At 43.7% G+C, this 13,603-nt stretch overlaps 1 protein-coding gene across 1 annotated transcript in view; it reads left to right on the top strand.

The window, feature by feature from the left end:
- vwde (von Willebrand factor D and EGF domains) overlaps positions 1-12,682 on the top strand; it is a 374,620-nt gene extending 361,938 nt beyond the window's left edge. The window contains exons 29-32 of the mRNA XM_085988385.1: positions 1,333-1,428; positions 1,676-1,771; positions 8,699-8,796; positions 10,343-12,682. Coding sequence (XP_085844511.1) covers positions 1,333-1,428; positions 1,676-1,771; positions 8,699-8,796; positions 10,343-10,363 — 311 coding nt within the window. The 3' untranslated portion in view covers positions 10,364-12,682. The remainder of the gene's footprint in view (positions 1-1,332; positions 1,429-1,675; positions 1,772-8,698; positions 8,797-10,342) is intronic.
- Positions 12,683-13,603: the final 921 nt, after the last annotated feature.

Below are 13,603 nucleotides of genomic sequence, written 5' to 3'. Positions count from 1 at the left end.
AATGCACCTTCCCTTTAAGTAGTGGAAAAAGCCTGTGGCATTCATGACTGTGAATTAGACTGTCCCCGATATTGTCCACCTGTACAGTGTAATGCCAATTAGCAGCAGTTTTAGTGCTGAAATCATGACTAAAATCATGTTAATGAAGAGTGAGGACGAATTTTGCATCTTAACTAAACCATTTTGAGGCGGCGCAGCTTAACCTCATTTAGATTTAACACTGCCACTTTCTTGGCTATATCCAGTATTTAGCCCTGAATTTTCTCTCTCGCCCTCTTCAACATCAGAGATTGATCTTACAGCCATTATGTTTCTGCCCACTGAAACTCCTTCTAAAATCACTTCACCTTGCTACTTCTCTCTCTGCTTTTAAGACTCCCAAGCTCTCATTCTCTCCTTCAAATTCCTCTACTTCCTCTCAATGTCTCCCTCCCACTTTGTAAAGCACTCTGAGACATTGGGGGAAATTTTGCCAGCCCTGGGGAGGCGGGTATGGAGGCAAGACTGCCGGGAAAATGGCAGAAACAGGGAGCAGGTACCGAACCCGCCTCCGAGCCATCTTCCCGGGAGGCAGGTCCCCGACTCATGCAGGGACCCGTCACCTTGAGGCGGGAAGGGGATTACTGCTAATTAACTGCCTGTTAACAGGTAGTTAACAGGTAGTTAAGAGGATTATCCCCATTTTACCCACACAGGTGTGGGCTTCCCGACAGCAGTGAACCTCGCCAGGGTCAGCAAGGCGGGCAGTGGGTCTGCAGGAGTTAGAGGGGTTGAAAATGCACTGTGGAGGTGAGTGATGGGTGCAAGTGTGGAGAGGTAAGTATGGGAGGTGAGTGTAAAGTGTTAGAAGAAGTTTACTTACCTTTGCTTCTTCCTGCAGGCTTCAACTCTTGGGGATCCGGAGGTGCCTTATTTCAATGGCAGAGATGACAGAATGGCTGCTGCATTCTCCGCTGCAACAGCCATCTGATTTCTGCTAAAGAAAGAGGTTTGGTGAGTCTTCAGTACAAGGACTCACCAAAGAACAGAGATTGTCAGTGTTTGACAGCTTTGCTGACATTTCATCTGTCAAAAATTTTTGTCATACGCTGACATCCTCTGTCACCGGCTTTCCCTTAATTGGCCTACTAAGCCCGCAGAGTGGGCTTAACAAGGTCAATCAAGGGAAAATAGTGTGGGTTGGCCAAACGTCGTTGGGGCAGGACTGAAACCCGACAACCAGCAGTCCCACCCCCAACGCGTCCCCATTGATAAAATCCAGCCCGTTGTTTTAGATGAGTAATGGAATATGAGTGTAAGTTGTTATATATGACACAGTTCTTTCTTTTAAAGGTGTCTGTGAGCCAATGTGCATGAATAGAGGAAAATGTGTGGGTCCCAATGTCTGCTCTTGCGTGTCAGGATGGAGGGGGAAAAGATGTAACATACGTAAGTCAGAATTTTAATGTAGTTTCTAATGTGCATTCATGCTAATGTTATTGAGAGATGTAGGCCACAACAAGGCCTCTACTTCTCAAAGCACTGGAGCTTTAAATTTTGTGTTTTTGACAAAGTTGTTTTGAACTACAAACACTACCCTTCGAACTTTGTACCTCTGTGCTTTTTTAAATCTATCGAAATTCAAATAAATTGAAGCATGCAGTAATCAATATCTTCTCATGTTGTGTCAATTTAGCTGTCTGTCTACAGAAGTGCAAGAATGGAGGAGAATGCATAGGTCCCAGCACTTGCCATTGTGTGCCCAGATGGGAAGGACTGCAGTGTCAAATACGTAAGCCGCTTTCAAGACAGTTGCTTGTACCATGCTAGTTTTTATATTCTGAGGGTGCTTGCAATGTCAAAACATGTGTCAAATAGAACTGATATTAGCTGGAAATTTTATGACAAACAAATGCAATTATCTTAGCGGTTCCTTTCGTGTTTTCTTCTTCAGCATTTAAATTCAACAACTGATATTAAAATCATTGAATGAAAGGGCCCCAAAATTCCACATACCAAATTGTGTGAGAGTTGTGCCAGTAAGGCTGGAGATGTGCCCACCCATGCTCTGCAGAGCTGAATCTGCCAGAATTTCATGGGTCAGCTCATTTTCATGTTCATTCGAGGATCTCCAATGCAAATCCCTCGTAAAACAGGAGTGCTGTGCTGAGGGTGCTCGGAAGCTATGACCGCAGTCTTTAAAATGCCAAGTCAGAATAGAGATTGCACCAACAGGCTGGTGGTGGGGGGGGCAGCAGGTAAGTAGGAAAGTGTTTGGCTGAATCAGTTCACCGTCAGGTAGCTACTCCAGACTTTGTGCCCGTTTTCAATAATGTCTCTGTCACAGACAGCTGAAGAAGGTACAAAGGCATTACAAAGAGGAACACAAGAGCTGCTCATAATTTCAGTGAAACTAACCTCAAGAAGAGAGGGAGAAACTGCTGGGTTTCCATGGGAGGAAGCTGTAAAAAAATCTCTCTTGTGCCATATTAAGGGAGATCTCACTGGCACCGTGTGCTAATTCTCTCACCAATAGAACTGTAGAACAGTGCCGCAGGAATTTCAATGATCTGACCAGAACAGACAAAGTTGCACATGGTCATTCTCACTTTTCTTCCTTGGATACCCTGGGCACCAGCACACTTTAAATTTAAGAGCTACACAACTAACCTTTCACGCTCCACTCTGATTAAAGGGGGCACAAACAAAAAAATCTTAAGGTATGAGCCGCCATCTCCCCTCAGAGCATTTACTTGCATGCAGAAGCTTTTAAAATTCCCACCTCCACTTCAACAGGGTGATACCACCATAGCTCTTACATCAGCTGTCCAATGTCACCTGGAGACACCCTTCAATTGCTAACCTTCAACTAATTCACTCAATCTTGTTTCAGGAGAAACTTGTGCACAATGTCCACAAGATGCAGGTGACCTGAGGCGACATCCCTCATATTAAAGAGTTCAACTCCTATGAGGAGCAGGCCATGGAGCTGTTGGGGAGGCACTCTGCTTTAGCTGTGCGAGATAGCAAGATTGGTGGCACAGTGCTGGCGTTAGGTTAGTAGATACACACCTACATAACTGCCACGGCATCACTGTGATGCAGCATACAGCCACAAACATCTACGTACTGTACTTTGCTATCTCAATCCTAGAGGAGTTATCCTCACCCTCCTTTTCTGCTGATCCTTCAAAGCAACTGGCAGCATGATGAGGAAGATGATGAAGAGAGGAGGAGCAGGAAGAGGAACGAAAGAGAAGAAAATTCTTCATTGTCAGCTATGAGGATGACGATGCTAATGAGGATGATGATGAAGAGGGAAAATATGTGAAAGTCAAGCCCACTGATGAATCCCTGGACCAAGATCCTACTGCATATTCCTCTGCTAGAATCCCCTCACGCTCATCCCCTGTATCACTTGTTCTATCACTCCCACACACCAGCTCAGATACTTTCATCTAGAGGGAATTAGGTAGATTTTTGAGCATGTGCCACTGGATGAATCACAGAACACAAAGGAACCAGAGAAGTGGTTGAGTGCATGCCACCTTTCCATTGGAGGCTGACAAGAATGCAGCCCATTGCTTTGGAGCTGTGGGACGCAAAACTCATGGGTGCTCACCTGAAATGAAGAACGTTCAAGGAACATCACACCTCCATGCAGGCTTTGAGATCAGTCTCCACTGATGTGCAGCAACTGCCAGGTGTGACTGCAGAGTCAACAGCTCTCATTTACAGCCACTTCAGGGACTTTGTCCCTTGATGTCTGCAATGAAGAACAATGTGGCAGCATCATTGAGATCTGCCACAGTCCCTAGCAGCCTGGGACCAGTCAGTGCCTCTTTCTCTATGGTAGCAAATACTTCAGCTCTAGTGGCAGTAGGGGATAGTTTGACATTACCTGCCTACCAGCTTCAAGATCCTGGAGACCAGAATGCAGACCACTATCTCTCAAAGCTTTCAGGATCTCATAGCTGCCAGACCAGTTACCCCACTGATCAATGAGGACACAGATCCTGGGCCCAGTGGAATGGTGGCAGCTGGAGATGACTGACCTGAGGCTACTGTCCCTCAGGACAGCAGCACATGCCTGGCATCCAGCCTTACCCATCAGAGCAGCACACCAGTGGCATGTTAGAGGTGACACCAGACTGCACAGGCAGAAGATCCAGAGATGCAGCCAGGAGCGGCTCCATCTCAGGAGCAAACTGCCATGTTAGTCCCAGAAGTCTTTTGTAGCACATGAGCAGCCGATCACCATCGGGTGATACTGACCTTCGGGTTGCACCTAGGAGAACCACTAGATGTGATTTCTCTTCACTTCAGAGTTTGTTGTATTGAAAGAGACGGTGCACATATGTTGTGCTTTGTTATTCATGGTGATTAGAGTCATCCAGGAAAGGGTGCACTTATTTCATGCTGACTTATTCAGTCAGGTGAATATCATCAACATGGTCTTATGGAGAAAAGAGGTCTGATATGTTCGTTGTACTAGGATGGGTACTGAATTGAAAGATCAGTGATCAGTTCTGTCTGATGCCTTTTGCAGCAGTCACTGAGGTGTCCTCTGAATGATGCTCTCCTCCATCTACTGCATGTTCTTCTGCCTCCAAAACAAATAGGGCCACATCTTCAGATTTATCTGCAGCCAGACCTTTTCATGTGGCTGCAGGGTCATTGCAATTTCAGTGTGCCGCACCATCAACATCCAGTGCATCACCGTTGTCCAGAAACTCAACTGGACCAGCCATATAAATGCCATGGCTACTAGAGCAGGTCAGAGGCTGGGTATTCTGTGGTGAGTGGCTCAACTCTTGACTCTCCAAAACCTCTCCACCACCTACAAGGCACAAGTCAAAGAGTGTGATGGAATCCTCTCCACTTGCCTGGATGGGTGCAGCTGCAACATCACTTAAGAAGCTCAACATCATCTAGGACAAAGCAGTCCGCTTGATTGGTACTTCATCTACCAACCTAAACATCCACCCCCTCCATCACCAATGTACCGTGTTTGCAGTGTGTACTATCTACAGGATCCACTGTAGTAACTCGACATGGCTTCTTTGGTAGCACCTTCCAAACCCACGACATCCCCCACCAATGTTCCTGTTAAGCTGCACGGTCGTGCAGCGGTCTTGAGGTCCCGTGCAGGCCATTCACCGGCTTTTGTATGGGAAAAACCGCGCATGTGCGGAAATCTGAATGGACCGCGCAGCAAGTTAAAGGGCCCGTGCACCAAAACTAAATTAAGAGGGAACATTCTCCCCCACCTAGAAGGACAGGGTAGCAGGTGCATGGGAACACCATCACCTCCAATTCACACACCATCCTGAGTTGGACACATATCGCCATTACTTCATCATCGCTGGGTCAAAATCTTGGAACTCCCTACATAACAGTATATGGGAGTACATGAACTGCAGTGGTTTAAGAAGAAGGCCCACCACCATCTTCTCAAGGGCAGCTAGGGATGGGCAACAATTATCAGCCTTGCTAGCAATGCCCACCTCCCAAAAATGAATTAAAAAAAACTTGGCGAACAGTTCGTGTGATGGTCCATAATTACATTTGGAAACTCAAAGAAACCAATTTTTGTGCAGAAACTATCAGAAACAGTTTCCACCTCAATTTGCTTGCCAAAAAAAATGAGTTGCCCCAATTTTATGCTGTGGACCCACCATTAAATGGAAGTGGCATGGAATTTCAGAACCAAGATCTTGGTAAAATTTTCCACTTGCTTGGTACATCCCAAATGCGAATACTCTATGCAACAATATGAATAGGTTGTCCCCTCCCTCTACACATTTCTTATAATTTATAAGATGAGAGTGCCATGCTGTGTTCTTGTGCTCAAGTTGGAATTGGTGTCAGTGCAAAGTTACCCATCAGGTTCAAGAATATGGGTAAGCATCCAAATTTCTCTATTTTCTGTTACAAAAACATTTCAGAAGGAAACAAAGTATTGTATTGGATTCATACAATTAATTTCTGTAGAAATATTTTTGTTCAACCCTATTCTGAGTATCCCAGATTAAGGAATGGAGAATTAACTAGTGTGCCTGTGCCGATCAAAAGCCAATAAGTCCTGCTGGAAGTTTGCAGTTATGGACATCGGGCCCACTGCCCAGCCTCACAAATGGAGGCCATTTTTTCTGATCAAAATACCCTGTTAGTATTTGTTCTATAAGGTTATATATTATATAAACTTATGTAAGATTCTCTGCCCAGTAGAACATGATGCACATTTCTGGCTGCAGGGTGGTGGGAGAGAGAGAGCAGTAAATGCTCCTTCTTGAAACAGGCAGGAACGTTATTTTAATATTTAAATGATGTGGCCTCCCATGCCATTATTCCTGCTTTAATGTCGTATCTAATTTGGTAATTAGGCATCTGGGGTTTCCAGGTGATTAGCAGTGCAGGTAAGTATATTTAAAGGGCCACAAGAAACTTCTTTTTCCTGGGCTATGGCCATTTCAGGCCCATTTTATTTCCTCATCACGGCACCTAGGGTTCTTATGAACCTTTGAGCAAATTGTTTTATTTTTTATTGCACACCTTTATAGCCATCAATGAGCTTCCCAATGGGAATTCTTCCAACATGAAGTAATGGGAAGAAGAGGGGGAAGCCGAAGTGATGGCAAGTGGGTTGCAATACACGAGAGGTGCACTGTTTTCACTGACCGATACTTGCACAGATGTGAGCAGACCGCACTTTTGTGGATGGTCATAGCAGACAAAGGCTCCAACTGTTAAGGTAGGTTGTCATTTTGGGCCAATGGCACAAATACGTGTGAAGGCCTGATTAACCATTATGCTGGATTGTGCTTTAAAGCCATCCTAATGACAGCACATCATTGTTTTACTTGTTATTGCATGAAAGAAGACATGCCAGTTTTTTTACCTTGGCACACCTGTTGAAGTCATTGAATTTCTTTCAGCACTGCAGCCAGGTCCTGTGTATTCTTCCTACCAATCTTCTTCTCCAACTCTCTGTGAGACATGGTACCCATCCAAGGGGAACAGAGTGTTCCCCTTCTCCTCAACTTGCTCCACCAACATAGCCATAGCCCTGTTCAAAAACTGAGGTGACCTACCACTCCCTTAACTGGGAAAATATGTGAGTGAAGCTCTTCCACCCTGTTCTTCTGCCTCTGACCAGGAAAAGTGCACTGCCGCTTTAAACTGACCTCTATTGGGCAAGTGTTTTTTACACTTGCAGCTCATCCACAAAATCAAATGAGGTGAAGCCGAGTGAGTTGGGTTTGACTCTAGTCCATGTGGCTGTCCAATGATCTGCCCAGCCCAAATCCTGAAAAGTTTTCACTGGCATGTGAAACCTCTCCCCCAAATTTATAGTATTAACAAAATTGTAAGTTAGAGTACCAAAGATATATGGTGGTAGAATTTCCGCAGACTTCACCCAATTTTTCATCATAAGAACATAACATAAGAACATAAGAAATAGGAGCAGCAGTAAGCCATTTGGCCCTTCGAGCCTGCTCTGCCATTCAGTAAAATCATGGCTGATCTTCTCCCTCATCTCCACTTTCCTGCACTATCCCCATATCCCTTGATTCCTTAATATTCAAAAATCTATCGATCTCTGTCTTAAATATACCCAATAACTGAGCCTCCACAGCCCTCTGGGGTAGAGAATTCCAAAGATTCACTACCCTCTAAGTGAAGAAATTTCTCCTCATCTCAGTCCTAAATGGCCGACCCCATATTCTGAGACTGTGACTCCTGGTTCTAGACTCCCCAGCCAGGGGAAACATCCTCCCTGCATCTACCCTGTCAAGCCCTGTAAGAATTTTGTACATTTCAGTGAGATCACCTCTCATTCTTCTAAACTCCAGAGGATATAGGCCTAGTCTACTCAATCTCTCCTCATAGGACAATCCCCCCATCCCAGGAACCAGTCTGGTGAACCTTCGCATAACTTTCGCAGGAGATCGGTGGAAATCCCAGAGAATTGGGGAAACGACCATTTACGTCATTTCTCTGGGGTTTCCTTCAATCTTCCATCTAAGTTACAGTGGGAGATCAGGAGAGCTCCCATGGAAATTGTAAATGATGATAATGCAGCCTCACACCTATGCCATTGGTATCAGTTTAGTTTGATTATATTAGTGAGTTATAGCGCCCCAGATAGTTGCAAACAGAAATGGCCTAACAGAAGTCTGATCGGACTAGGAGGTGAAAATCTTCCTGTCGATAGTTTTAGAGAAAAAATTGGCATGATTATCACACAGAGTTTCTCATTTAGTAGACTTTTTTGTTAAAATTATAGATAGGAGGAATTTCACTCACCCCTCCCTCAGAGACTCCAATCACAAGATACTTTTGGACAAGGTTCTAGAGGGTGGATGGGACAGAAACCCCACAGTGCAGATAGAGGCCATTTCGGCCCATCGAGCCTGCACCGACACATATCCCACCCGATCCCCGTAACCCCTACACCAACACATATCCCACCCTATCCCCGTAACCCCACGTATTTAATCCCCCTAACACTAAGGGTCAATTTATCATAGCCAATCAACCTAACCTGCACATCTTTGGACCTGTGGAACAATAGCCCAGCATGGATCAGTGCCTTCAGGAGGAGGAGAGAAATTGGTGATTTAATAGAAAAGTGTCATCTCTTTGTATGAAAACTTTACTGTTTATATGGTTTGTACTATATAAATATTGATATGCTTTTTGTTATATTCCAAAGCTGTATGCCGACAAAAATGCTTGTATGGCGGCAAATGTATTCTTCCAAGTGTGTGCTCCTGTCGTCCAGGATATACTGGAATCATTTGTGGTAAGAAGGTGAGAGTAGCTTTTGGAATACAATTTTTATATACATTAAAAAGCAAAGTAGCCCCCTTATTGTACCTGACACAGTTTGGGCTTTTTCCCAAATCTCTCTATTTGTGTTTGCAGCAGAATGCACTGTCTACTGTCTTTGGTGAAACCAGACTGTTTGCAACCTCAGTGTCCTATTTAACCTGAAGCTGAGATTCTGACCCCGTGTCTTCTCCATCACAGAGACTGCCTACTTCCACCATCATTACATCACCTGTCACCACCTTGGCCTCAGCTCATCTGCTGCTGAAACCGTCATCCGTGCCTTTGTCACCTCCAGACTCGGCTATTCCAATACTGTCCTGGCTGGCTTCCCATCTTCCACCCTCTGTAAAACTCAGCTAATCCTAATACAAAAGCAAAATACTGCGGATGCTGGAAATCTGAAATAAAAACAGAAAATGCTGGAAATATTCAGCAGGTCAGACAGCATCTGTGGAGAGAGAAACAGTTAACATTTCAGGTCGATGACCTTTCGTCACAACTGGAAAAAGTCAGAGATATAACAGGTTTTAAGCAAGTAGAGGCAGAGAAAGTGGGGAGGGGAAGAAAGAACAAAAGGGAAGGTCTGTGATAGGGTGGAAGGCAGGAGAGATTAAATGACAAAAGGGATGATGGTGCAAGGCGAAAGGAGATGGTAATGGAACAAGTAAAGAAACAAAAGATGGGTCTAGAGGAGGTGTAAATGGGAATAGCAGACTCATCAGCAACAGCTGCCATCCGAAAAAATGGGGGCAGAGGTTATGATCTGAAATTGTTGAAGGCTATAATTGCCTAATAGAAAGCTGAGGTGCTGTTCCTCAAACTATCAAATTCCCAAATATCCCCACCCCACTCCCACTCTGACCTCTGTCCTCGGCCTCCTACACTATTCCAATGAAGCTCAACATAAGCGCGACTTGGCTCCGGGGTCAGGGATCGGACCGGCCCTGGGCTTGCACCCACACCACCCCCCGCCACCTGGGCCCAGCACTTCCCTTGTCCTGTGGCCTTCTGGTCTCCCCGCACAACTGGAAGTCAACCTGTCAGTCAGTCAGGCTGAATTCCAGGTGGGGAACCCGCCCTTCACGGCGCACGCACGCTGTGGAGTTAAAGCTCCACAGCATGCCGGGAAACCCGAACTTCCGGGTTTCCCGCCATCTCCCAGGTCCCCCCGCACCGTGCAGATGGGATCCAGGAAAATCCAGCCCATCGTTATTGTTGTTATGGTTTATCCTGTATAGCTGCCCCAACTGAGATCAGCTAACTCAACACATGTTAGGAATAAAAAGTGGAACCTTCTGGTGTTTGTGGCTCAGTTATAAAAAGCTTTTACCAACAGCTGTTGAAGAAGTACTTCTTCGGACTTTTGCCCTTACCACAGAATGATATAACTAATACATAATGCACAAGTTGAGACAGGCTTTCCCAATTAGCACCAGTGCAATAAATCTTTGTCATTATTGTGACTGAGCAAAATCAGATCATTCCCAGTAACATGTTTCTACAATTAATTGTTCTTTTTTCCCAGGTACCAATGAGACTGGGTTAGCCTGGCACCAGCAATAACAGACATAATGCTGAAGTTGGTTGTGAGAACTGGAAGTGGTTTCGTTCAATTATAAAGACTACAAACATCAAAGGATGGACTGTGTTAAATTAAAAGATTAAACCAAGGGTTTGATCCAAACCATGCACAGACACTTACAACTCAGAATTAAAAATAGTGCTCTTCAGCTGTTCTCGAGTAAAGTGGTGTGTTTACAGTTTGAACAGAGTAATGTGAGGTACTGTAAAGCAAAATGTAATTACTGCTCATACCACTTCTTCTTGTAGTTTTACAACCTCATAATGGAATGCCAAGGGCTCATCGTAGAGAGTCACTAATGGTTGCAAGACACTTGGGAAATCACCTGTTTTTGTGAAACATTTACATAATGTCCACCTACAGTGGAACCTTTGACTTTATTCTGATTTGTTTACTGAACTCTAGCAGATCGGTGAATTGTATCAAAGAATTATTATTTTTATTGCATTGTTTCTCAATTGAAATTTCACACCATAATTAGAATTGTAGGATCTGCAACTATATTAAGGTAAAATTTAATACAATTAGTCTGTTCTCTTAAGTGTTTTCCCACAGTCTACACATGAGCAGACAAACAAGTCAGGTTATTTGGGGCTCCTTCACAGTTCACTGAGTAAATGTGCCCTGTGGTGTAAAACCACAGGAGGGTCTCAGGTTCTGCCCCTGGTTTGTGCTGAGTCAGCAGATCTCAGCTACATGACACAATTGCCCTAAGCATCCCTTAGGAGAGGAAAAGAATCAGGTTGGTTGAGTGTGTGTGCATTGGATAAAAACAAGATCACACTTGAAGAGCTGCTACTTGGGGTAATGGACCTGGAGGTTAAAATTAAATTAAGGCTCAGAATATCTGTCACTGATATTAGTGGATGAACATCTAAAGCACCATGCAACATTCCTCTGTCCTGTATTTTAAAAGAGGCATTAGCCCATTTTGATCTTAAATCAGTTAATGCCTCCATTAAGATAGTGGACAGAGCAATGTCATACAGATGTGTTAAGGTTCGTCCACTAATATACCCCAACTGTAATTGCTGTATTTTTGTCTTTGATCATGAAATATAAAACACATAAAATCATGCATCCTTCAAGATGTGTAATAATCATTTACTGTGTAAAAATGCTATTATCATGGGGCAATGTGTACCAAATGGACATATTTTTAAATGGAGTTACTGAAACCAGTCAGAAACACAGTAACCATGCACATTGATATGGGTATTTTTTACCCCAGATGTAGTGGATGTCTATAGTGTAATCCTCCCTTCATCCGCTTTCACAGACCTGAAAAGATCAATAATGATCTAAGCAACTTATTAAGGAAACTCCAAATCACTGCTGTTTTTGATTATTGTAGAATAATATTTACAGACCTGACCACCATGTCATTGCAGGTGGCAGTGTAGGACTTGCATAAATATTACATTATCTGTGCACATGGTTCCAAGAATTCCAAAGTACTGGAAGAATAACCAATACTTACATATAAATACATATACAGTACTACACTTTTGTATGGCATGTCCACACAAGTTGCAGAATAAAGTTTGAAATCTTAACTAGGTGGATATTAGTTTTTTTTAACCTGTGGTACGATATGTGTCGTAGTATATGATGGAAAAAGTGATTTGGGAAATTAACATAATCCTGTATGTTTTTGTCATTAAATATTAGGATTAGCTTCAGTGTTAAGAATTACAGTGTTCACATGAAGCCATGAGATTCATGCACATTAAGTCCAATGTGTTGCTATGTTTCCTTCAGCTCCAGTTGCATGTTACTGATATTCTCCCATACAATAATCACATTTTTCAATGTATATTAAGTTAATAGTATTGTTTATAAACTTTGTTCAGGATTCCATTTTAAGGTGAATATTTTATATAAACTTAATAATCCACATTAGTCAATTTAGTAAAACTATTTACTGTGTTAAACTACTTCTATAGGTAAGACAATGATAGCTATAGCTTTCTACCAACAATGACCCATACCCTCTAAATTCTTGATATTTCTGACTTTTGTGCCAATTAAATTATTGAAATCGGTATAAAAATATTGAAAATCAATCAAAGCTGTTGCACAATACATTTGTGTATATAACACACCAAACTGTATTGTCTTATTAATGCCACAATAACTTTAGTTATTATTCCTTTTTCTTTTAAACACTGTATATATAAATATGACTTGTGTGAACATTAAGGTTTTCATGTAACAAAGTATTTGAAATTTATTTTTAATTACTGAGTTGTAAATCCTGTACATTCAGAATAAACACATGAAACCTAAGGCATTGATTTTGTGTCTTTTTTTAAATATCAATCTGAGCCCATGGATCCCTGCAAATCATTCTGTCTTAATGATGGTTATTAAAAGATAATTCCATCCTAGTTTTCTCTAAAAAAAAACATTCACTTATCATGCAGTATCACCATTACCCCATTAGATGAGGACCACACTAGGAGGAACGACCAGGGTGAGAGAGTAAGGGGGGAGAAATTCGGTATCGCCCCGTTTGGGGCACAATTATCGGCCGGGTGCAAAATTTAGCGCCTGGCGCTAATTATCACCTCTGACTGCAAACTTGGCTTTTATCGCCCCTGGAGGTGATTGGATCGCTAAATCAGGCGCTTCACAACTGTCTTAAGGCGCAAAGGCCGAGGAGCGAGGCGCAGCGCAGGTGATGTCAGTTAGCGATGGAACACAGACACACTGGCGCTGACCAGTTCTTAAAGGGGAGGGTTGATCTTGCTCTCCAGCCACACCCTGCTCATTGGAGCCTTGAATCTTGGCCTGGAGAGACCTGTGATTACATTTTCCAGCCAAGGACTATGGAGAGGGTGAGAGAACGAGCTCAGTGCTTCAGCGAGTGGGCCTTGGAGGCTCTGGCTGGTGCGGTGGAGTGCAGAAGATCTATATTCTACCTTGAGAGTTGCAGGAGGCCTTTGCCGCGCGACTACAGAAGAGTGTGGAGGGAGGTGGCTCAGTACGTCTCAGCCAGGACCATGGTGCCCAGGACCCATACTCAATGTCGCAAAAAGTTCAACGACCTCACTCGGGTGCTGTGCTCCAGCCGATTGCTCCGGATGCTGAGCTGCTGCCCCGTGGGAGTGCCAGAGTGTCGGTCAAGCAGGGAGTTGCTGTCCTCAAGAGGACAGCATTCCTGCTGCCACCACTGTCACTTCCCCATTGTACTTGCCACCG

Source organism: Somniosus microcephalus, chromosome 5 (genome assembly GCF_052327205.1).
Source record: "Somniosus microcephalus isolate GS21.2 chromosome 5, FLI_Smic_1.0, whole genome shotgun sequence".
NCBI lineage: Eukaryota > Metazoa > Chordata > Chondrichthyes > Squaliformes > Somniosidae > Somniosus > Somniosus microcephalus.
This window is presented reverse-complemented; position numbering and strand designations above follow the sequence as displayed.